The sequence below is a fragment of the Sorghum bicolor genome, chromosome 8 (genome assembly GCF_000003195.3).
Source record: "Sorghum bicolor cultivar BTx623 chromosome 8, Sorghum_bicolor_NCBIv3, whole genome shotgun sequence".
Taxonomy (NCBI): Eukaryota; Viridiplantae; Streptophyta; class Magnoliopsida; order Poales; family Poaceae; genus Sorghum; species Sorghum bicolor.
Genome location: NC_012877.2, coordinates 60,940,464 through 60,966,852, shown reverse-complemented (window position 1 = coordinate 60,966,852; position 26,389 = coordinate 60,940,464). Strand labels below are relative to the sequence as shown.

The 26,389-nt window shown below is 43.8% G+C and overlaps 3 protein-coding genes across 4 annotated transcripts; 1 reads left to right on the top strand and 2 right to left on the bottom strand.

The window, feature by feature from the left end:
* On the bottom strand, positions 2,418-6,389 carry LOC110429650. 2 transcript variants are annotated; one of them, XM_021445918.1, is made up of 6 exons: positions 5,756-6,389; positions 5,553-5,684; positions 4,863-4,937; positions 4,694-4,744; positions 4,007-4,195; positions 2,418-3,911 (listed from the first exon to the last, which is right to left on the bottom strand). In XM_021445918.1, the coding sequence occupies exons 1-6, from the start codon at positions 6,323-6,325 to the stop codon at positions 3,102-3,104; spliced, it is 1,827 nt and encodes a 608-aa protein (XP_021301593.1). In that variant the 5' UTR covers positions 6,326-6,389; the 3' UTR covers positions 2,418-3,101. The 2 variants fall into 2 exon arrangements, with proteins under 2 accessions (XP_021301593.1, XP_021301594.1); XM_021445919.1 differs by having other exon boundaries at positions 4,694-4,741.
* LOC8071487 lies at positions 17,126-18,548 on the top strand. The gene has a single exon (XM_002443539.2). The coding sequence runs from the start codon at positions 17,126-17,128 to the stop codon at positions 18,545-18,547; it is 1,422 nt and encodes a 473-aa protein (XP_002443584.1). The 3' UTR covers position 18,548.
* LOC8071486 (E3 ubiquitin-protein ligase EL5) lies at positions 23,336-24,301 on the bottom strand. Its single transcript, XM_002442517.2, has one exon. The coding sequence runs from the start codon at positions 24,232-24,234 to the stop codon at positions 23,620-23,622; it is 615 nt and encodes a 204-aa protein (XP_002442562.2). The 5' UTR covers positions 24,235-24,301; the 3' UTR covers positions 23,336-23,619.

The window sequence follows — 26,389 nt, the reverse complement described above, 5'->3', positions numbered from 1 at the left end:
TGTCAAGAGAGTGCACGAGAAGGAGGAGACAGCGTGCGATCACGGACGGTACATTTTTACGCACCATGAAGGCAGCCCCGCGCGACCACCCGAGTTAAAAGAAATATGGGGTACTTTTTTGAAGATGAGCTCTTCTCTCTTTTTTTTTCTTTCCAGAAACCATGAATGTGGAAGAGATATGAGGCACTCGTGGAATGCTCTAATCCATTTCTTGGGTCGGTATTATACGCATTAAGATGTGAATACGGTTTTTTAATGTAAAAAATGGTACAAATTTAGACCAGTGTTTTAAGTCAGATAATATGTGTCTACGTATTGTTTTTATGATGAGAAAAAATTCATTAACCAAATTAATACAAATTTCAAATCTGGATTTAAGAGTATAAAACAAAACATGTAAACGAAATAAATATTCTTAATTAATCAAACTTTCACCATTTGCTGATTAGCCGCCAATCAAGCAATTACTAGGATTACTATTCCATGTCGTGCGAAAAGATACTGAGAAACTCCAACAGATATGTTATCCATATTATCTAGGCTATTTTTACATTTTCAAAATAAAAATTAAAGTCCAACAGATATGTGCTATCTGGTTTGCTAAAATAGCAAGTTTGCTATTTCTAAATTTTTTTAAGATTACTTTTCATGCAATTATGTACCCTATGTAAGCTTAGCATAGACGCCTCTAACGTATATATCATTATAAAAAACTTACTGTATTTTCTCAGCATAGGACATCATGCATGCCTCTGTCACACAAAATTAAACTCAACTTATAAGAGAACAAACAAAACAAAAAACAAATTTTATTAATTAGAGGGTATACCAGATCAACTAATTGAAAAATGTTTGGCAGAGTAGCTAGATTAAAACCAAGTTAATTTTCTTAAAGGTTTCGGGCTTCCAATGTGTATTGTTTAATAGTAAAATGTAATTTTCTATTTTCAAATGATTTATTATTGCTATTAAAGGAAGTAGCTGTTAGAAAAACTTCAACGTGGACTACACTGGAACAAAGACCTATCGAAGTCAAGGCACCTCGAAAGCAACCGGGTGACCTGACCGAGACGACGGATATACAAATCTGACTTTTCGTGCGAAGCTGAACTAAGAATACTGATCCATCGATCTATGATGAATCTAATAATACTAATTTGATACTATAAATCTTGGCATTTTTTTCTAGAAATTTGATCAAAGTTTTAAAAATTTGACTTAGGACAACTCTAGAAATTGACTCTTTCGTGGACGGAGGGAGTATTATCCTAAATGCGCGCGCGAAAAGAGAGTAAACCCTAAGCCCTCTACGAGCTAGTCATTTTATACTAATAAGATATATAACTACTAGATATTGGTATAACCGATTAATTAGCACCAGAGTTTCACTCTTGAGTCATGATAGTATGGCTATATAGCGTGGGAGAGAGAGAGAGAGAGGAAGATCAATTGCTCAATTACTTCTTTAAGATTGGAATGATTACATGACCTCAATATATTTATAGTCCCTATATAGGATTTGTATCCTAAACAAACTAGAGGGGTCGTCCATATAGATTTGGACTTCTCCTTTCCTAATAAACCAATCCTATTTCCTAAACAAACTTAACCTTTTTTTTGAACGAATAAGCAAACTCAATATTATTTCCTAAACAAAACTCTATTTTATTTTCTCTAAATTTATCCAAAATCTCCATTCTATTCCGGATTCTCCTGGCCGGGAAGGAACCAAGGGGTGGCCACGCGCCCCCTGCCCGTGCGGTCGTGCGCATAAAGAGGCCAAGGCCAGCCAGGGCCTGGTGCTGGGCCTCACTCGGCCCACTTGGCGCGACGTGGGGGCCCATATTTAGGCGGGTGATAATAAAAAATTTAGCACAAAGTTTAGAACAGATCAATTAGAGCATATCAATTAGACGTCTCAGAGGTTAATTAACTACTAAAAAGCATAGGGAACTCACCTTAGTTCAGTCATCTGTACGAGAGCTCAGTGGCAAAAGCTTCTATGCATCTTGGAAGTGCCAATAAACAAGCGCTGCACACAAGGACTCAATTCAGATAACAATCATGGTACACAGCATGATTTCGGAAAATACTGTCATATAGAACATATTACTTAAGGCAAAAGGATATTTCAAATTATTTTACCACTGCTACAAGAAACCACTTAAGCAGCTTCTTCAACAGGCCAGGCAACATGTGCACCAGGTCTGAGTTTAGTGGAACTCACCACATCATGTAAGGTACTGCTAGTGATCTCACATACGAAACTCAGCCAGTGATGTCACATACTAAACTCACCACATCTCCTGTAGGGGCCTCGGCCCCTCTAGTTCTCTTCAAAAAAAAAAAAAACTCACCACATCAGATAAGGTACTGCCAGTTGTTGTGTCATCATCCCAGATTTCACTGATCATGACTCACTCAACTCAGATCCGGTCTATGAATTGTATATATATTTCTCAAATGACTAAATTATTTGTACGGTTACATGTCAAATTCCAGAAATATTGCATTCCCTATTCATTTCATAAAGTAATACCATGCTTGTCCTACCATTTCAGAGTACTGAACATCCTCCCAGATTTCAACCAGACAACCATTTCGAGTCTGAACAAGCCTCACAGATTTCAACCACCGACACAACCGCATCAGCTCAAGTATCATATTTGATTTCTTATATATTAATGGAATAACAAAACCATGTGTTCTCTTGCACACCAAATTCCAGAAATAGTATAGCCTCCATTCACTTCCTAAGGTAATACCCATAGTTCATGGTTTCAGTATCTGCACACACATGCACATGCTGACAAACATGCAACCAGTGAGATCAACAAAGAAACACCAGATATCTCAGCAAGGTTCAAAAATCCATATCTCCCTTTACATATCATATCATCACTGTGGCAAGGTGCAGGTTGCAACTTCCTGACTATCCAAAGCAAAGGTAATATACATCTATTTATTGTATACACAAGAATAATCGGTTTTCTGTCGCAACAAATCAGAGGGTCCAAGAGAAACAGATTAATCAGCATCACCCATCTTAATTTGTAACTTCTCACAACACACAACCAGTGCTGGCGGCCATGCTAGTAACTCTAATCTTCTAAGGTATCTTCCAGACAGTACTTCTCATTTTGCTCAACGAAATCAAGTAAGCACCAAGTCAGTCTTTGCTGAACAAAAACTTCTTCGGGGGGTAAACTACCCACAGCTTCTAAAAACTTTGTCTCGCCGAGGGGGAAATCTCTTAATCCCTCAATAACCCCACTGATCCATGTGGTCACATTACCGGTCTTCACTGTGAGGTTCACAACTTCAACTGAAACCTCATCTTTAATGAATTTCATGAGACCTTCTTCTGCATCCATGAGGGAAGCCATGAGCCGGCATCCCATCATGGCATGCTGCTGTGACACATGCCACAGTGCAGAGCCAAAACCACCAAGCCGTATAATCTTCAATTTATTCTGATGCCTCCTGGACAATAGGATAAGGATGTGAAGAGCTAACCTCTGAGATTCTGCATTTCCAAAGTAGCTTCTGAGCACTACAGTGGCAATAAAGCCAGGTATGTCTCCTATTGCTTCAACATCTGTAATATCTTTTACCGCTTCACGAAGCATCTCTAGGGCTATTTTGTCCGCTTTTTCATCTCTTGACAAACAATTCCTGCAAAGGAATTTTGTAATCTTGGAAAGAACCTGCATGCTTGGGGAATCAATTTCTCTCATGTCCAATGTTAATCCAGTCGTCTTCATCTCCTGACACAGAAACCTGATGTCCTCATTGTTGGTTGCCATCTTTAGTGAAGTCAATCTTCTTCCTGAAAATTTCTGACCAAATACATTTGGGCAAGCTCTGACTGTTCTTTGCCATACTTTCTTCTCATCACCAGTACCAATTCTCTGGAAAATACGTGTAGATTACAGAATATAAGAGAATTATAATACTAATACAGTTTGACATCACAACCAGCATAACTAACAAGCAAAGAATTTACCATGAAATAATTTTCATCTGATTCCGATTCCCTCTCGAGCAACCAGTTTTGAACAGAGTTTACGTCGTATATTTTTTTTGTCTCAACTAACTCTGTTGTTGCTCTTTCGCATAAAGTATGAGGTATTGTTACAGCTTCAGATTTTCCAGAACTTGCACCCAAGCCCTTTGAAGTAACATTGGTGGTATCCTGCTTAGCATATGAAACGGAACTTCTTTTAAAAAATATTCATTGAGGGAAAAACAGTCTTATCAAGTAATAATTCATGACTAGACAGAACTAAAGAAATTCATAAAGATTTTGTAGCCACAATTAGACTACATTTCCCCTAGCTAACATAAACCATTGAAAAAATATCAGACAAAGATGCTGGTAAATTGCACACCTAAAAATAGCATCAGAGATTACTTTCATGAAAACGTTACCATCAAACTAACTTTCTTTAGCTTTCAAAAATCCTAAACAATTTCAGACATAACAAGATTCCCAGTTTAGTACACTGAAATAAAAGAGAAATATTTTCTGTAATTCAACATGAACAAAGGAGCAGAAAACCACTAAGTCATTTAAGTTAGAGAGGCCTACACCTTGCCTATCAAACATGCCTTTTTAAGTTGGTTCACATCATGTAAATCTCCAATAGCTATTTAGAACACAGGCCAAAACAAAATTGCATTAAGTCCTTACGTTGGTCTTTGCTGCCTTCTGTGCAGTCCATTGGTCTGTTTCCACGCCCTGCTAAATTAGTAAACTATGTTCAGTTACTTATTGAATTAGCATAAATAGATTCTCTCAAGAAAAATTAGCATAAATAGATTACAAGACTGATAACAAACAGAAAGCAAATCTGACTCACTTTCCGTACTAGATCAACGCCCGAATCATTTTCTGTCACTTCAGCAACATCGTTCAGCTCGTTTACCTTCAGACCCTGATAACAGCAATATAATTGAAAAATAAGATAAAGGTAAATAACTTATCAGAGATCCAATTCAAACAATAGCGTTATCTAACCTATATTGACTAATGCAATTATGCGAAGATGCCATGCATATTGTACTGACAATGGTGTAGTTAAAACTGTGGCATTTTAAAAAACAAACTGGAAAAGGGTAACTTTTAGGTGTCCTCCCTCCGTCTGGTGGTATATAACATTTGAAACTTCAAAGATATCAAGAATGTGATATGGAAGTAAAGTCACATGATAGTTTTTTTTTTTTTTACAATTATGCTATGACAGCCAAAATTTCAGTTAAAGGCAATGAAAATTAGTCTTATCTACATTTTGGAATCTACAACATAAGTTACAAATCCATTAACAGCATGCATACTAAAGCATGTAAAATCACATTACAGAACCACAAATTCAAAGAGGTTTCATGGAAGCCGAATGCAAACCAGTTGGCAAAACAATACAGTAGTGATACTGTCTATTTTCTTTAAAGAAACTGATACTCTGTCTATGATCAGTAAATGTCTGATAGCCAGTTTGCAAATGGTATGGATAGAACCATTTTCTAGAGCGCCTGACAGAGCTAAAACAAACCTTGGATTCAATAGAGCGGTGGTATCCGGAACACCTTGAAGTTCTACCACGCTTAGAAGATTGGGGCGCATTAGAATGAGATGTCGCACTTGACACCGACGCTCTCGCCATTGAAGGAGAGGGCAGCCTCCTCTGCAGAGTGACCTCCTTCGAGTCAGTGCAAAAAAAAAAAAAAAAAAAAAAAAAAAAAGAACATTGATCACCTTTTCGGTTAGGGTGACAGCATGCGGGACGGCCGGAGTGGCGTCGAAGAAGGCAGCCGCGGCCTTCTCGGCCAAGGCGCCAAGACCCGCCCCATCGATTCTCTCCGCGGCCGCCGCGGCCGCTGTGTTTGCCATCTTCGAGCCGGCGAAGGCGCCAAGCACCTCCTCCGCCTCCGCCTCCGCCCCGTCGTTCCTGGAGCCCTTCGCCGCCAAGAAAATCCGCTCCGTGCCGAGAAACTCCGCGCCGTCGTTCTTGAAGCCCTTCGCCGCCAAGCACCTCCGCCCCGTGAGAAGGTCCTCCCCGTCGTTCTTGGAGCCGGCGAAGCCGCCGAGAACCTTCGTCTCGTCTCCTTTCCCCCGCGGCGCAGCGCCCGCTCCTCCGCCGGAAGAAGAGGCGTCATCGTGCTTGCGGTTCAGCTCGCCGCGAGACATCGTCAACCTCCTCGCCGGCGACACTCGACCGAGCTCACGACGCGGGGACTGAGCGCGGCGTCGCAAGGGGAGAGACGGGGAATTCACCCCTGCCTCAATCCCGTCCTTCGACTCCGACGAGTCCATTGTCGGCGGCATTGCCGCGCTTCTTGCGATGCTGGGACAGGGGGGCCTGGAGGGTTTGGGAATGGGACCTGGGGGGATTTGGGATTTGGGGGGGGGGGCGCGGGGCGGGCGGGTGTGCGGGTGCGGCAACGGCAAGGGTGCTTATAATGTAACGGGCTACGGGCATGTGCGAGGCACCGGCGGTTATTTACCCGTTGAGGCACCGGCGGCTAATAATTACACGACTCGTCTCAAAATTAATCCTATGAAGAGTTAATTATTTGTAGGATGAGTCTTTTAGCTCAATTAGTCATGTATAGTAAAATTACTTAGGTGGATAAAAAATACAGAGTTTATTTTAGGTTTGGAGATTTACAATGTGGGACCCATATGTCACGGTAATATGCACAAAAAGCTTTTTTTTTTAAAAAAAAAAACAACAACAGGCTATTATGGTCCTATATTTAAAATCATGTGCTAAACAAAATCACGAGCAACAAAAGGGTTTACAAAATCTAGGAGGGGGTACAACCATATCAGATTGTCCCGGGTCCTAATTCATACACAACTTTGCAATTTCATGTACAAGATTGTGGGACATTTCTAATATAGACACATCTAATTGATCAGTGCGCGAGGAGTTCCTACCTCTAAGCAAGATGCATGCCTTCTAGAGCTAAATCACGGGAGCCTGTAATTAGCCCCTCCCTCAAGAAACCTATCAGTCTCCACAACGATTCTTGATATTCTATACAACTCTGCTGATTCCAATGCAAACTTGCATTGCATGCTACTGTTTCGGCCATCATACATAGCATCACGCATAGGAGTAGGACTAATGTTTGCTACTCCGGCCATCACCGGTTCACCACTGCGGCTGTTTCTGATAAGCCTGCTGATGTCTCACGTCTGAAAGCCCCGTCGACATTTATCTTCAGGCAATCTTCTCCCAGCGGCTCCTGAATGTGGTTGCTGGATTTTCATCTCAGCTTCCTCTTGAATCTCCATCAACATACAAATTGTCGCCCCCACATATATACCTCCTAGCTAGCTTGACAGTGCCTTCTCACCGGCATTCACCATGTTTCTAGCATCCCACACTTTCCACAATAAAATGCCATGTATCTGACTCCAAGTCCAAGACGATATTCACTAAATCAATCGCAGATCGAGCCTCCAGCAATCATAGTATGATTCCTTCAACCTGCATTCCTCGCCAGCATGCCCGTGCCATCTTGCATTTAAGTGCCCTCTGTCCTCTTGCTTAGGTATATGTCGAACAAAAAAAATTCATAAGCAAACTGGTAAAATCTATTTAACAATTCGATAAAATTTTATAAAAATTGTCCAACAATCCGGTACACAACTATTAAATGACATAAGTCTTAAATTACAATACAAAATAGTTTTAAAAAGCACACTAAATACTTTTTGGAATATAAATGAAACAAGCTTAAATAACAAATAGGATTACAACACACGAAAGCAATGTCTCCATCCCTCCTCACACAAATCCGACAACCAAATCGCATAATGCATAAGTAATCGACCAATACATATACAAATCTGGCAACCAAATTGTATAATGCATAAGTAATCAACCAATACATACATCTTTAAGCTACATCAGCTAAAGTAAATCTAGAAAAAATATATAAATAACTATCTAACAAATTAGATATCAGTAAAGTTAGGAAAACCAAAGAAAACATAGGGGAGAGCAGAGGGGATCAAGTTCTTACCAAATGGCGACAACCTGGTGTAGCCTAGTTGGGAGGTCGGAGGCAGGTTCCCGAGGTAGGGCTAGCTAGCTAGGGCCGACCGCCGAGGGATGAAGCGCCGGGTGGAGCCGAGGGGCGCGAGTGCCCGCCGCCAGGGCAAGGGTAGGGCATTGCACGCCACCACTGAAGGGTAGGCCGGTAGGAGAGTGGACTCAGGCATTCGCTGGTGCTAGCGAGTCACGAGTCGTGCGTCCATCATGCGTTTGAAAGGAGCGGGCGAGAGCAGGTGCAAGACCAAAGAGAATAGAGTTTTTTTTTACCGAGGCCTTGTTTAGTTCCAAAAAGTTTTTGGATTTGGCTACTGTAGCATTTTCGTTCTATTTGACAATTATTGTCCAATCATGGACTGATTAGGCTTAAAAGATTGGACTCGCGATTTACAAGTAAACTATGCAATTAGTTTTTGTTTTCGTCTACATTTAATGCTCCATGCATGTAAAACTTTTAGGTATAAAACTTTACATGTATGTTTTTTAGGCTAGGCCTAGGGTATGTCATGCCATACCTTGGATCTGCCCATGACCAACAGACTGGGCATCTAGTGTCGAGATCAATCCCTCTCATCTTGATGTTCAACTTCATTACCAAACTATATTACGTCCCACTCGATCTCCATAGAAATTGTTTGATCTTTGGTGGCCAATTCAACTTTCACAACTTACACACCCTATTAGCATTCCCGCAATTCTCAGAATTAGAGCTTTCACCACGTTGAGAACAGCGACTAAGTTGTTGATTGTCCCCTAAAACATGATAGGCAGATTTGATATTGAATGTTCCTTTCGAATCAAAATGACATGCAATTGCATCTTCACAAGCCGGTCGAATAATAGAAAATATATTTGTCACATCCTCCTCCCAAAATATATCTCGGATAGCTAAGAATCCCACATGCCCGTTATTGGATCACTGAGTTCAGAAACCTTGGATAGGAGTACCGAGCCTTTCGGCGTCCGGACCTGTATATTTGATCATTTGCAACAAACTTTTATTTTCTTTTCTAAAATTAAATAAAAAATTACTTTACCCTCTCTTGTTATGAACGACGTATAGGAGTATGAAGTAAACGAAATCAATCACAACAAAGACACACGATTTACGTGAAAAACTCCTTCAATGTGAAGGGGAAAAACCACGGGCAATAACCGGCAACAATCTCACTATCTCAAGAGTTTTATGTTACACGCCTATGACGGCTTATAAGAGAATCAAGTCTCCGCTACGCTCTGGCCCAAGCCTCCGGCGATGAGCCTCCGCTTCGCTCCGTCAGAAGCACAGCCAATATCCTGAAGTGAATTTGGAACAACTCTAACATCTCTATCTGTGTATATAGTCATCGTTATATAACAAGTTATCTCTAGCTAATTTTAGTCTATTTCATGAAATATTTTTTTAGGTGAAGATAAGTTTTTTTTAAGTGTGACGATGGTTTTTCATTTTAGAATCTAATGACCTACTAAAACTTACTTATCAAAACCTATGCAAGATACTATTTATAGATGTGCACACGACTTTGTTGAGTGTTGCTATTTCTAACTAAATAGTTTTGCATTCTAAGTTGCAATCCTATCAACTAACATAGACTAGAAAAAGTAAACACGCAACCAGAGAAATGCAACTCACTGTGAAAACGAATGAATTTGTACCCGCATCAACATACATTGTTAATAAAGCGTCATGGTAAATGTGTGCTTGAACAATGATATACAAAAGAGATTTTTTTTAAGGTTAACATACATTTAAAGATTATTAAAGTGTTTCTTTGGCACCTAAAGAAAGAAGTCATTTAATAATAATTTGGCAAAAAAGAGTTAGAGGAGTTGCACAAAATATAGTTTTCATACCATCTATTATCACTGGGGTGGTGAGGTCCATTTGGAACGGGTAATGCTACTACTCATACTTCAGGAGCGTAGAATCGGGCTCATAGCTGGTGCCCCGTTTTTATACGCGGTTCCAGTTACAACATGTCTGTAGTATAAATGGGACGGTGTCAGAGATCCCAGCCACCTGTGCAAACTGATTATCACAGGCGGTTGACTTAAGCAAACCGCTAGTGTAAATGCTCCATTTACACAGGCGGTTGACTTAAGTCAACCGCCTGTGAAAAAGGTTTCCACAGGCGGTTGGCTTAAGCTACCTCCTGTGGTATCTTCTGTATAAATACTCCTTCTTCCTCCCCGACTAGAACAGTATCTCGCACCCACCTTCCATTAGGGACGATTTTGGAGGTCCAGATTTCTGGGGAGAAGGTTGCTAAAAAAGGTTAGTTTATATCCCTATTGCCTCAATTTGCTCATTCTAGCTCAATTTGAGCCACTTTTTGGATTTAGGGTTTCACCATGAGTGAGAGAGAAGAATAGCTAGCTTCTTGTCTTTATTTATTGATATGGTTAGATGAGGTTGCTTAATATGGTTGGATAATGCCTCTCCTCTCTCCATTTTCATGATTGCTTCTCAATTTTAGAGAGAGAAATGTAAGATTGAATCAATGGTGTGTTCTTGTATATTTATGTAGAGAGAGAAATGTAGATTTGGTTTTTTCAATTATGTGGTACTTTGGTTTTTTACTTCAATATCTCTCCTTATTTCTCAATTTATTTTCTTTCACATCAATATGTTTCTAATGAATTGTGTGTTTCTATAATTATGCTATGTAATTATGTAACTTAGGTTTTTTCCTTTAATCCCAAGCTAAACCATAAACCCTAGCTAATAAACCCTAGATAAATCCTTTCTAAACCTTAGATCATGAATGGTGTTTTACAGGTAGTGATGGAGAGGTCATTCTGGATGTATAATTTATCAAGACTAGATCCATCATACATAACTGAGGTCCAGAGGTTTATTGATGTATATATGATGTGTGATGATGGATATACTCTTGTAATTAACTTTATGTCTTTGAGCACCAAACTTTGATGTATACAAATATATGTATGAGATGAAATATTTAAATTGCATGTTGCTATGTTTGAAGACCAACCAATATCAATATATTTAAATAATAACAATATAAATAAATAAATAAATAAATAATACATTTTTAAATATGTTTTCACAGGCGGCTCTCTTAGAGAACTGCCTGTGTAAATGTGCCATTTACATAGGCGGTTCCCTAAGAGAGCCGCCTGTGGAAATGTTTTCTACAGGCGGCACTCAAGGAACCGCCTGTGGAATTGGACGATTTATACTGGCCCCCAGCGCAGGCGGTGCTGGAAAACGCCTGTAGAAATAAGTTACCAGCCGCCTGTATAGTATGCCCCTGTACTAGTGATACCAGCGATCGAGTGACTTCGCTCCCCATCCCATCCCGTTCCCGGCTCTTTCTTTCTTTTCCTCGCTCTGCTCGTTATCTGTTTCTCGAGGCTCCACTCTCACTTTGCTCCGGTGTTGTCGCCTTTCCTTCGTCTGCGCCCTCCACGCCACGACGATGGCGGCTACCAGCGTGCTACCCCTCCCTCCCTCCTTTTGAAAACTCTAGTTTGGTTTTAGTGAATTGATAAAATTCTATGTGCTAACCAATTACTCTAAGTGTTCATAAGATAGAAAAGCACATTCCAAGTGGTGAGCAACGTAGGTGATAATCATAATGGTGATGGTGGAACCAAGGTGATCAAGTGCTCGTGCTTGGAAAAGAAGAAAGAGAAAAACAAAAGACTGAAAGCAAAGGTATAATTGGTTAGGAGTCTTTTGGTTTGCACTCAAGACACCATAGAGGGCGTGAGTGATTTAGGATTGATAGTCGTACTATTAAGAGAGGTGAAACTCATATCAAAGTGCGGTTGTCAAAGTGCCACTAGATGCGTGCTCTAACTCATTACATATACATTAGGATCTAGTGAGTGCACTAACTCCTCTGAAAAAACGCTTGTGAAAATGCTAACACACTTGCACATGATGGTTTACACATGGTGGTATTAGCACTTTTGCAAAAGAGGTAGAGTTTGAGGGGTAGAGAGGGGTTTGGGATCCTCTCTCTCTCTCTCTCTCCCAATGAGCTTACGAGACATGATTTGGTGTTTTTGTAGAAATAAAATGTGAAAGAGCATCTAGGCCCCTAATGATTTCGGTGATTAATGACAATGTTGATTACTGTGACTAACGTGTGTTTTCTAGAGGCAAAGTCATTAGTGAGGTCATAGTAATAGGTACTCGATGAACAGGGACGTACATGCCTACTTAATAGTGGAAATCGTTTCGGTTTTCAAAGGATGGATGGACATCGTCAAGACTAGACTAGGTCTAAGTGCCATATGGTGAAGAAGGGCACTTAGAGTAGTTTAGGACTTTGTTTTCCTTTGACCGTACTATTAAGAGGGCCTTTGATCTAGTAGCTTGACTTAGGCAAGGCTTTAGGTTTAGGTGTGGTGCACCCTTGGTAAACCTAGCACTAGGCAGCTCAGAGATAGTCCTTAGATCGAGAGAAACAAACTTCGTTTTGGAACGGTCACGTTTCGATAAAGTTTGGGTGCCTAAGTAGGCACCGGACGCTTAGTGAGTGCGTCCGGTGAGGTCGTTAGCCGCTGGAGTGCTGAGTGTCTGGGTTTAGGCACCGGACGCACCGGGTAGCGTCCGGGTTCCGGGTTTAGGGTTTAGGCACCGGACGCTAGCACCGGACTTTGTGGGGTGTATTTATACTCCTCCACCTCGTCCATGGGTGGTCTCTTGCCCATTTGAACAGCTGAGAAACTCTTTGTGGAGCAAGAGAGAAGCAAGAGCCTAGAGAGGATTGAGATTTGAGAGATTTCTTGTGAGAATCCTTCTCTAGTTGAATTTCAAGAGTCAAGTGTGCTTCCACCACTCTCTAGTGCCTTGTTTGGGTCAAGTGAGAGTTCTTTGCTTGTTACTCTTGGTGATCGCCATCACCTAGACAGTTCGGTGGTGATTGGAGGCACGAAGACCGCCCGGAGTTCTTGTGGGTGGCTCGTGTCAAGCTTGTGAGCGGTTTTGGGCGATTCACCGCGACGGAGTGTCAAAGAATCAGCCCGTAGAGAGCACTTTGTCCTTGCGCGGACCAAGGGGGGGAAAGACCCTTGCGCGGGTGCTCCAACGAGGACTAGTGGAGAGTGGCGACTCTCTGATACCTCGGCAAAACATCGCCGAGCACTTTCTTCCACTACTTCTTTACTTTCTAGCATTTACTTTGTGCAATTACTTTGAGTTTTTACATTCCTAGAATTGTCATGCTAGAATAGGATTGGAACTAGGTTGCAAAACTTTTATCCGGTAGCTCTCTAGTCTCACTAGGCACAAGGGATTGAATTGGAGCTTATAGGTTGCTTAAATTTTTAGAAAGCCCAATTCACCCCCCCCCCTCCCCTCTTGGGCATCTTGATCCTTTCAAAATGCTTATTTCTCACTGCACCGAAGGTGGATTTGAAGAGGTGGCGAAGTCGTGAGCATCAGATGCTGCTCCGTGTCACGTTAGACGCTGGGGCGACGTCTAACGTGTGCTGGGTGCTTTGGCGTAGTGCAGGGTGTTGCACTGGCACGTCCGACGTGTAGTGACGTCGGAAGGGTCACAAGCGAGGAGTTTTGGTGGTGCTCGCATCAAACACTTGTCGGGTCCGATGGACACCCATAGGACGTGCCCAATGGTGATTTTCACCGTTTGGAACCTCCCTGAGTTGCATTTGACGTAAAGGCTCAGTGTCCAATGGTTTTTGTCAAGCGTCTGATGCCCCCTTTAACTGCGTCGTTGATTGACTTTGTGACCGTTAGAGATCAACGCACGAGATTCTAAAGAGGGACGCTTGTGAAGGATTATGAGGTTGCTACGCTAGCTAGGAAACAAAAATTTTGACCTCATAAACAAGCATCAACTACAAGTTATAGATCACGGGATTACCACTAGACGCGCAGATGCAACGGAAGCGACTCGGTGTAGTTGTGCGCGTAGTAGCAGTGTCGTGCAGTTGCGTGGTCGTCGACCACACCAATGACCAATCCCTCTCCCGCGGTTCATCCTTGTGCTCCAGATGCAGCACCTTCGAGGTATCCCAGACGTGCGGGGAAGAAGCGTTGCACCTCCGGACTGCTAGGTCCACGAGGAGCAAAAGGCGCGAGCGTGGGTGAGCGGCGGCGGCTGCCTGATGGCGTGGGATTAACCCTGGCCGCGCCCCCTCCCTCTCTTATATAGGCATCCTCCAATTAGCCCCGAGTCGGGGGCCCAATTAGAAACTCTAAGCCTTGTCTAATTCGGGTCCAACCCGAATTAGGTTTCCAGCCTCTTAAGCGTGCGACCCTATGGGTTCACGTGCACATAGACATGGGCCGAGTACTCCTACTCGCCTAATAGTTGACAGCAGCCCTAGCAAGGCGTGACAACTCCTATACGTACGCAAAGATCATATCAGACGAACCACTACATACATATACATGTTATTCCCTTGCCACACGATATTTGGTCCAACTCGTGGGTTACACTTAACCCAAGCACGACCATGCATTTGTTGATCCAATCACTTGAGTGATCCAGTGATATCTCTCTCACATAGAGAGGGGCAAGTTCCATCTTGATCATCTATGTCTCACAGCATGTTCCCCGACAAACCCGAAGACCACCTTTATAACTACCCTGTAACGGAGTAGCGTTTAATAGTCCCTAAGTAGGTCATTTCACATCTCGAGAACATACGACAATCTCAGGTCTAAGGACATAACGTACATGATGTATAAAGAGATTATAAGAACATCTCATGTTGGGTCAGTCCAGCCCCATGTCATACATGTGCCCACATTATTAGTTTGACATCTCTATGTCTATGACTTGTGAAACAAAGTCATCAACTAATACATGTGCTAACCTAGTGTTCATGTGTATCCTTACATGAACTCTGATCATCAGGGACAACTTTAGAATAACCATACAAGTAAAAGAGTTTCACAAACAATTCACATAATTATTAATCGATACAAGTTTGTCTATAATGGATATTCACTGAACTCATAATATATGTCATGGATACAATCGTAATATCATCATCTCTATGATTACCTCTAGGGCATATTCCCAACACCTTGGGCACCATGGCTAACCGTCAACGCGTCCGACGCCCCTGATTTCTGAGCAGTGAGAGAGCCAACGACTCTTTTTGTTTGGGGTGTCTATAAATAGTTGTTGGACGGCTTGGGCTCTCTGTTGGCCATTTTCATTGATATAGCAACCTTGTGAGCCTAGCCAACACACTCCCATTCAATTGCATCATTGATCATCATCTTTGTGAGATTGGGAGAGCATCCAAGTGTATTGCTTGAGTGATTGCATCTAGAGGCACTTAGTGATCGTGTTTCGCTGCACGATTCACTTTGTGAGATTGGATCATTCCTCTACTCTATGGTATATCAATCCTAACCCTTCTTTGCATTACTTAGCTAGCTAGTTTGTGTAGCTCTCTTGCTTAGTTTAGCTTATCACCTAGGGGTAAGTAATGACATAGTCTTGGTGTGCTTCCTTAGAGACTATAGAAACTAGATTGGGTAGGAGGCTTGTGCCACCCTTGTAGAGCTAGTGCCAAATTCGTTCGCCATCTTATATACTAATCAAGTGCATTTAGTGTTGTTGTAGAAAATTTTATTAGGCTATTCACACCCTCTCTAGCCATTAGGACCTTTCACCTTTCCTCCCACTGTGTTCCTGCAACCTCCATGCCACAATGACGACGGAGGCTTTCCGGCGAGTCGTGCCTCCCTTCCTTCGCTTTGGCGACCTTCATGTCACAGGAGCGATGCGCCACGGTGGTGGCTTCTAGCAAGGTAGGTGGATCATTTCTGGATCTGAGCCCTCCTCTTTCTCCTCCTCCTCCTCCTCTAGATCTGAGCTTTCCTTATGTTCCTTCTCTTTCTCCTACTCCTCCCTCTGGATCTAAGGGATATAGCGGTGGCTAGGGCTCCGATGAGCTTTTCGGGTTCAGATCTTGCCATGGTGCAATGGTTCTCTCTGGATGTTGTCGTAGGTTTCAACTAATGTTATAGTAGTACCGCTTTGAGATATACGCAGTATGTGTTTAGTAGCTTTAATCTGCATGTTGCAGTAGTTGTTGTAGCAGTTGTTTGGCGTTGTTATAATAATATGTTCATGATGTTTTAACTGCTTTAGCATAATTTCTCAGTTGTTTTTCTTTATTTTTGCAATAATATGTGTCAAGGTGTTTTAACTTCTTTATCCCAATGTTGCAGTTGTTATCCCTTTTTGTTTGTTGCAATATATATCAATATATTTTCATAGTGTTTCAACTGCTTCGACATATTGTTGTTGCAGTTTGTTTGACGATGTTGCAATAACATATTCATGGTATTTTAGTGTTATAGTGACAAAGGGGGAGAGGTTGTGGGGGCAGCTGGTGACGCGAGAGGTGCTTGGGGCCGGCAGATCCTGTGCACGTGAGGAATCGGGCGAGTTCCTTGCGTGGGAAGTACAGGATGGGATGATTTCCTTTCTTCTCCGTGTGGAGGTGGGTGAGGTCGCGTTCGCATATCTTACTTTTTTTTTTTTTTTGTGTGGGGGGCAGGCAGAGGCGCGTACAAAAGTCGATGTCCGGACGCTAACTACCGGATCAAAAGTCTGAGCGCTAGCAGTAACGTTTAATATTCAAACCAAGCATAATCCTAAGACCTTGTTTAGATCTGAAAACTTTTTGAATCTAGCTATTTTAGCACTTTTGTTTGTATTTATCAATTATTGTCTAATCATAGACTAACTAGGCTTAAAAAAATTATCTTATAAATTACAGGCATACTATGTAATTAGTTTTTTGTCTATATTTAATGCTCTATATGCATATGTCGCAAGATTTAATGTGACGTGAAATTTTGAAAAGTTTTTTTAGATTTCGCGTGAAACTAACAAGACCTGAATTGTATTGCCGTTCCCGGCCGGCCCAGGGTGCTGGGTCCGGGGTCCGTGTCGGACTGTCGATGTGCCGTGTCAGTGTCGGTGTCGGTGTCGTCCCAGCTAGGAAGTCGAGTCCGAAGAAGTTATCAAGCTGCCTCAGCGCCGAGTCTATATATTATTATGGCGACGAGTCCATATACTATTATGGTTACAATAATGGCGATCAGCAAGAAGATGAAGACGACGATAGATCCGGCGGCTGCGTCTCCATCAACAGCAGCAACAGTCATCCTGCCGGAGGAGCTCATCTGGGAGGTGCTCCTGCGGCTGCCGGCCAAGTCCCTGGCGCGGTTCCGCTGCGTTTGCCGGTGCTGGAACCACCTCCTCCGGTCGGACTCGGACGCCGCCTTCCAGCGGCTCTACAGCGACAGGCAAGCGTCCATGGCGATGGCGTCCGCCGGCCTAGTGTTCGCCGCTGCCCGGTTGGCGCCGCCACATCCCCACGAGTTACACGGCGGCTTGACCATCATGCCCTGCCCCGGCTGCCCCAGGTTCGTCGGCGGCAAGCCGTGCCACCGTGGCCTGGCCCTCCTCAGCCGGCCGTGCACGGGCTACACGCTCTGCAACGTGTCCACGGGCGGCCTCCTGCGCCTCCCGCCGTGCCCCACCGTGGGCTGCTTCATCTCCACCGCCGGCGTCGGCTACCTCGCGGCCACCGACGAGTACAAGGTCGTGCAGCTTGCCGTGGCGTTGGACCGCCCGCTGACGGAGAGCTTGGAGTTGGACTGCCAGGTGCTCACGGTGGGTGCGGCCAACGGCGGTGGCGTCCGTGGTGGCTGGAGGTCCGTCGCCATCGACCTCCACGGTAAAACAAGTAACATCCTTATCGAAATCGAATGCATGGACCCTGTTTTCGCCAACGGTTGCCTTCACTGGACGCTGGACACGGGCATGCTGCTGCTCCGAGACGGCGGCGGCGGCGGCAAGCGGCCGGAAGGCATCCTCTCCTTCAACCTCGCCACCGAGTCGTTCGCGACGGTGCCAGTGCCGCCATTCTTGGCATCGGACCTTGTTCCTTACGACAATGACCTCCCACACGCAAGCCGTCTCCGCATGGCCACCACCACGTCGGGGGACTACCGGCTAGCAGAAGCCGTCATGCAACCCATTGGCACAGCGCTCGCCGAGCTTGACGGGTGCCTGTGCATGATCCGGGACCTTCGCCGCCGCCGCGACGTGGCCGCCATGTTCGAGGTCTGGAAGCTCAAGGACTACGAGTCTGGAGTCTGGTCGTTGGACTATCGTATCCACGAGGATCTCCTCGCTGCGCCCTCGTCGTCTCAGCTGACGAAGAAGCTGATGGAACCATGGCTGGTGATCCCAATTTGCTATCTACCTTCTGACGACGACGACAGCAGCAGGACGAAGAAGAAGAAGAAGATCCTACTGGCAACCACGGCACACGAGGTGCACATCTACGACCAGCAGACCGCCACGCTTGAGACGATTGCAACGGCGGCACATTACCCGGACCCGACAAACCATGATAACGATCTCTACTTGGTTATGTATCAGGAGAGCCTCCTTCACATCGACGGCATGGAATATAGTATGGTGGTGCACAACAGGGATCACTGAATTGATTGATGTACCTGTATATGATCCGTTGATCGATGTTGATACGTGTATATATATATATATATATATATATATATATATATATATATATATATATATATATATATGGATTCTTTTTTTTTTGGCAGCAATTGTACTTTTGAATTTGTAATCTGCTGCCGGCCGGATACATTGTTGGATATATATGGAACCTGCTTTGATTTCTTCAGCATTGCAGCATCAAGTGATCGATGATGATGTCTTCTTGTTAGGAGCTAGCTCCATCATATCGTCTTATTTTCATTTATTATGTATATAGATCGATGGTCATAGTACTACATTAGATTATTACTGTATTAATTAACTATACCATCAATCCGCGCAGAAGCAGCTAGCTATAGTACAATCTTAGGAAGCAGCCTCTATAAATTATTTTCAAGCCGTGTTTTTGCAAGTTTTTCACTTTAAACCCGAAACTCCCAGCGAACGGGCAGCGAGCTAAAAAATACGAAACAATATGTGACATTTTTTATATGCTCTCCTCTTATAGATGGGACAATAAAGAAGAAAGTTATTTTCCGATCATTTACTTTGCTAGTCCTTTCTTAATTTTTAATGCAAATAGATTCAATCTAATAATTTGTTTTAGATGAAGTGTTCAGTCTCGTTTGACTGAGCCGAAAATGTGTTAGACTCAAACAAGAAAAACCGTCTTATATATAGTCGGATCCTTCGGGGCAAGTAGTTGTTGCCGGACGCATTTTACAGAGAAACCGCCGGCATAGCCGATCTAGTTTTTCGTATAGAAAAACATGGAGCCAAGAACTGTATGCGCTAGGGCCTAGGGAGAGGACGCTACTCATCCCATACAACTTTTGCATAATGACTGAACAACTAAGGCCTTGTTTAGATGCGAAAAGATTTTAGATTTCGCTACTGTAGCACTTTCGTTTGTTTGTGGCAAATATTGTTCAATCATGGACTAACTAGGATAAAAAAATTCGTCTCACGATTTAGAAGTAAACTGTGCAATTAGCTTTTATTTTTGTCTATATTTAATGCTTCATGTATGTGCAGAAAGATTCGATGTGAAGAAAAATCTTAAAAACTTTTTGGTTTTTTGGGTGAACTAAACAAGCCTAACAACTCTGCTCTACTAATTGCTCATGAGGTAAACTATATTCTATTGAGCATCTCCAACAACTCCGAATATCCACTTGGTATTCTATATTTTTTGGCAAAAACACAAAATTTCATCTCCAACAAGTCCCAATATCCACTTGGTAAAATAGCAACTTGGAAAAAAAAACCCCTCCGCGCGCGTACACGCGCGTATCCGCCCGCGCTGCTCGCCCGCTGCCCTGCGTGGCCTCGGCCGCGCGGCCGCCAACGCCAACACCGGCGAGGGCCTCACGCCCCGGCTCTCAGTTGGACGGGCGGCCTCCGGGTCCTCGCGATCGAGCAACAGGCAAGCGGCCTGCTCTCGCACAGGCGCGTCCGTCCTCGATCGCGACGGGAAGGCGGTCTTGTGGGCAGTCCGACCGCGACCGCGACCGGAGGAGGCGAAGAGGGCCGTGGCGAGGGTGTCCGATTCCATCGTTGGCTGCTGCGCCGAGCTCGGGCGCCTCCAGGGCTTCGTCGCCGACAACGCGGCCCTCGTCTCCGTCGTCGCCAGGGCAGCTGCTTCCTCGATCCGACGACCTCGCTCACCGCGTCCTCTCCCCGCCCTCCATCGAGCCGAGCCACGCCGCCGGGCATGAGCTCCGTCTCGCCGTGGGTCCGCCACCTCCGCCTCAGCACCCAACGACCCGCGAGCTCCACCGGACGAGCTCCGCCAGGTCGTGGACGCGAGCTCCGCCGTTGGCCTTGGCACGAACGCGAGCGGAACCTGCCGCGGGCGCGAGCGGAACTTGCTGGTGCTGTGCCCGTTCCAGAGCGCTCGCAAGCACACGGGTCCTGGACGACCACCACCCATCCCGACGGCGACGCGACGGCTCTCGACGGTCTGCAGCGTCAAACAATTTCCTCGGACAGATCAGAAATAGTGAATGACATGCGGGTCCCATAAGTCATTCTCTAGTTTTACCAAGTTGGAATACCAAGTTGTTGGAGATGATTCATTTTTTCACTTGCCAAATAATTTACCAAGTTGCTAAAACACGAAATATACCAAGTGAAATTTTCAAACTTGTTGGAGATGCTCCACTCGAAATAACCCAACCAATAACTAGACCCTGCTAAAAATAACTTGGTAAAAAACGACTCAACCAACACCTTAACTCTAACAACCGCTAGCATCACAACTATCTCTAAAAAATTATCGCAAAAAAAAAGAACTATCTCTAAAATACGGAGTAACATCCGTTGTTCGAGATGGCAAGACCACCGAGCTGGATGAGCAAGAACGAACTGGCAATTCAGAGGATACGGGCCCATGCGGGCTGGGCCGCAGGGTACATGGGCTGGCGCGCGCTTTGATGTCCGCTGGACCAGTTCGAAAGCTGTAGTAGTCTGTGGGAGTGAAGGCCCTTTGATTTGGGCTCTCGGGACAACCATGGGCTGCCGGCCTGCACAACTTAGCCTTTGTTTAGTTCTCAAAAAATTTTAGCACTTTCATTTGTATTTAGTAATTATGGTTTAATTATAAACTAATTATATTTAAAATATTTATCTTGTAAATTACAGATAAAGATTCAATATGACGGAAAATCTTAAAAAAATTGAGAACTAAACAATTTTCGTGACTGAACTTATTGCAAGAGCGATGAAAAAGAGGAATTTCCTTAAAACAGTATGGTTTGCTTGGCAGATGAGCAAAGCCAACAACGCCTGCTAAACAGGATTATTACATACAAACAGTGAACGAAAGTGGGGGAATACTCCTCTTTTGTCTGCAGTGTCAACATCGTACACGAGCAGAGCATTGCCTTTGGGAAAACACCTCGCGTGGGTCTCTGTCTGTCTCACAGGTGTACGGGAAAAGAGCAACCATTTCTTTCTTTTGCCTCCCTTTTTTTTCTTCTTTTGTGAAAGGAAAGAAAGCACAACCAATGTCTACTAGGGCCTTGTTTAGTTCAAACCAAAAACCAAACAGTTTTCAAGATTTCCTGTCACATCGAATCTTGCGGCACATGTATGAAGCTTTATATATAGACAAAAACAAAAACTAATTACACAGTTTGTCTGTAAATCGCGAGACGAATCTTTTGGTACTAGTTAATCTATAATTGGACAATATTTACCACAAACAAACGAAAGTGCTACAGTACCAAAATTCGAAATCTTTTCAGAACTAAACGAGGCCTAGGAGAAAAATATGATCAGTTAAACCTTATGGACTACGTACTGTTTTTATGTATAGAAAATGGAATAAGATGGCGGGAGAACGTTGGCCGCTGATGGACGCATGCAGCCACATGCCCACATTTCGAGGCACCCCGGTGGAACGCGTGTGTGCCGGCCGGCATCCTCCGGCCGGCAGCCAGTGCACCGGCGGACCGGCCGGAGCTCGTCGCCTCGCCTGTGTACAAGCGGCGAAGGTAGCTTCATGGTTGTGGGTGTACATGCACCCATAAAAATTAAAAAAAAACTACTATTACAATTAATAAATGTTCACCATTGTTACAACTTAAAATTTTACATCTACTAGAAACCTATATCATTCTCTAATTTATTTTAGCTTCACCACCGTGTGTACCTACAAGGCGGTTGACGTCGGTCGCGGCACAAGACGACTATGAAACGGACGTCGATCGTCCTCGTCTGCCAATGTAAAAGACGACAGGGCAGCGTCGACGTCGTGGCAGTCGCACGCAGAGTTGGCTGCTTTGACGGCCGACGACGACGACCTGTAGCTATAGCCTTGGCCGGAAGCATGCATTTTTATTCGAAAACGAAAAGGATTTATTAGAATTTCCAGAAGAAAAAAAAAGAATACGCGTGGATGTGATGAAACAAGCAGCTTCCATCCTCTACTCAAACAAAAGCACACCATGCATATGGAAGATTGTAAACCAAGATCCATTTGAATTTATTGAAGGTTTCTCTCTCACCGTTATTTGAATTTCCTATCACTATGCTTGATTATATATATTTTTTCGAATACGCAAGAGATTTATATATTATTGTATTATTAAGAAGAAAAAGAGTTTAAACATACAAACAGCATGTATCTACCGAGCGCTGAAGAAGGTCGACCAAACAACCATAGTTGGAACATTCTAACAAAATACCTCTAGTTTCGATATTACATAGGAAAAAAAACAACCAATACCGACCTAGCAACGAAAACGAACTTGCTGAAAATTAACACGAAGAACAACAACAGTACATGGACAGCTCCAAAAAGATACCTCTGTCCATGATCTATTCCTGTCACTGAAGTTGAACATACTATGTTTAGTTTTAAAAAACATTTAAGATTTTTCCGTCACGTCTAATCTTACGGCACATGTATGAAGCATTAAGGCCTTGTTTAGTTCGCAAAAATTTTCGTTTTTGGCTACTGTAACACTTTCGTTTTTATGTGACAAACATTGTCCAAACAAAGAGTAACTAGGCTCAAAAGATTCATCTCATAAATTACAAGTAAACTGTGCAATTAGTTTTTATTTTCATATATATTTAATGCTTCATGCATGCGATTAAAGATTCGATGTGACGGGAAATCTTGAAATTTTTTACGAACTAAACAAGGCCTAAATATAGATAAAAATAAAAACTAATTGCACGGTTTGTCTGAAATCATGAGACGAATCTTTTGAATTTAGCTAATCCATGATTGGATAATATTTGTCAAATAAAAAGAAGAGTGCTACAGTGCCTAAAAACCCAAAATTTTAGAAACTGAATAAGGCTTATTATATGTACAAGGAAGAGGAGAAATTTAAAACCAATAAATACAATTTGTCAAGCGCTTAATAATTCCGCCGCTCTCCTCGGTCGTCTACACTCCGATTCCGGTCCGGTGCTGCATTGCGCAACCTCCTACGCTTCACGCCGGCGACGTACTACGTACGCGAGACGGTCACCGCGACGTGTTTCTCTGACCCATCGTCTCACCCCACGCGCCGCCGGCCGCGGGCCTCGCGACCTCACGACGAGCCGGCAACCTCAGCAGCAGGGCTGCCGGCTGCTGCTCCCTTGGCCGCCGCCGCCAGCGGCGGCGAAGGCGGAGGCGCGCGGCAGACCGGGCACGTCGGCCTCCGGCGCAGCCACTGGTCGACGCACCCGCGGTGGAACGCGTGCCGGCATCCAGGCAGCCGCCTGAGCTCGTCGCCGTCCACGTAGTCCGCCAGGCACACCGCGCACCGCGCCGCGTCGGACCCGGCCCCACCTGCCGCTGCCTCCTCTTCCTCCGGTTCTCCGCGGGCGCCGTCGCGCGCCGCCGCCTCCTCGTCGTCCTTCTCCTTCTCCGATGACGACGAAGAGTACAGCAGCGTCGGGTACGCAGCCAACACAGCCTCGTCAATCCCGCCTGCCGCCGCGCCGCCGCGGCCATGGCCGAGCTCCACGTCGTCGCCCGCCGCGTCGCGCCGCTGGGACGCCGACTGCGCGCGCCTCCTCCGCCGCCGCCAGGAGCACAGGAACGTGGCGGCCGAGAACACGACCAGCGCGGCCACGGAGGCGGCGATCAGCACGGTGTCCTTGGTCATGGCCGCCGGCACCGACGACTGGCGTGCACGGCTCTCTCCTTCTCTCTGTCCCATCCGTCTGCGGCCTCTTATATGATGATGAAGCTCCACGCCACGCGCGCCCCAAAGCCAAAAGCTTCTTCTGCACCGCGGTTAATAAAATTAAAACGCGCTAATATGACCGGGTGGCCTGGATCAGTACTCCCTCCATCCCAAATTATCAAATTATTGTAATCTTGGAGAGTTAAACTTTTCTAAATTTGACCGAATTGATATATAATAAAATAATTATTATTATGATACTAACTAAGTATTATTAAATTCTTTCTTAATTATATTTTCATAGTATACTCATTTTACGTTACAATTCTTAGTATTTTTCTCTATAATTTTGGTCAAACATAAAAATGCTTTGATCTTTAAGATTCTTGGAATGACTTACAATTTGGATGGATGGAGGGAGTAATAATTAACTAATTAACTAGGGCTGCTAATTGCCCTACTAATCCTCTTTTTACCGCTGCTTTGTTTGTTCGTTGCTTCCCGCAGGAGCTATTCCTGAGACCGACCGCCACATGACACCTCACCAAAATTCGACTCTTTTCAACCGCTTGAATTCGCCTAGGATTTATCAGTGTGTTTGAGGCATATTCGTGTCAAGTTGCGAGTGCAGAAACGGCAGCTAAAAAGGCTGCCTCTTTGCCTACTACTACTAAGGTTATATATAATATTGTAATTTATATAAGATGCAAGAACAGGGTGCTTAGGCTGGCGATTAAGGAAGTAAGGCCGTGTTTAGTTTCAGATGCGAAAAATTTCGCGACACTGTAACACTTTCGTTTGTTTGTGATAATTATTATTCAACCATGGACTAACTAGACTTAAAAAATTCGTCTCGTAAATTTCGACCAAACTGTGTAAGTAGTTTTTATTTTTTCTATATTTAATACTTCATGCACGCATCTAAAAATTCGATGTGACGGAGAATTTTAAAAAATTTTAGGCTTTTGGGTGGAAGTAAACAAGACCTAAAGCGCGCACTAATGACGCAGGGAATGAGATCTCTGTAGCTTGATCTGACAGGAATGAATATCCCCTGATTCGACGTATTTTATTTGTTCTGGTTTGTTGAGGATTTGATTCGACAAGTTGGTCTCCTTATCGTCTGTCAGCAAAACAAATAAAGCAAATGTTGTTTTTCAATTTCCGTTACCCAGAGACACGGGTTTCGCTCTCGTACATGCGCAGCCTCACGTGGGCGGCGCACTTTTTGTTGCAAGTTTCAACACCCCAAAAAAAACGTATAGTTCAAATTTTGTTAGGTTTGAAAACACGAGGCCTAAATTTGTTTCAAATTTATTTACGTGGACTGTTCAGGTCCGGATTGTTGCTTTGTGCAGAAGATGGAGTGGACGGAGAGACCATCAGTTGCTTATGCCAACTGGCAAATGATGTCTGAACAATAGGAGAGACCCGTCCAAATATAAAAATTTGACGTGTACTCCTTCCTACGTACATAAGAATACGATAAAAAATTGACGTGTACTCCTTCATATGAACGTGTGATGGACCCGGTACAATACCTGGGGTTGCAGCACTGACAAGTTATCGAACTTTTGAATTGACTCATCATTGGACCGGGCGCACGAGCAAATCTCAATTTTTTTTTTCTATTCTAGGAACTTGACCGTTTCTTGTGTGTTTCCACGAGCGTGCATTGATCATGTTCCAGTCATTCGGATCTCTTTTGAAAATGAACCAACATTTTTGTTTAAAGAAGTCATAATGTGAACAAAGCCTGAGGCCTTGTTTAGTTCACCTCGAAAAGTAAAAACTTTTCAAGATTCCCCGTCACATCAAATCTTGGAGCACATGCAATAAGCATTAGATATAGATGAAAATAAAAACTAATTGCACAGTTAGATTATAAATCACGAGATGAATCTTTTGAGCCTGGTTAGTCCATAATTGGATAATATTTGTCAAATAAAAACAAAAATGCTACGGTGTCGAAATCCAAAATTTTTTAGGAACTAAACAAGGCCTGAATCAATTTCTTTTGTACCGAGCGTGTTTGGCAGATCCACCTGATGCTTCTGATGTGTCGACGTGTCGTGACGTGAGGTGCTTGGACTTTGGAGCTCAATCATCTCAGGTGATCGAAGCAAAAAAATCTGAAAGATTATGTATATGTAACTCACCGTTGTTGCCCAGGCCAGGATTTTGTTCC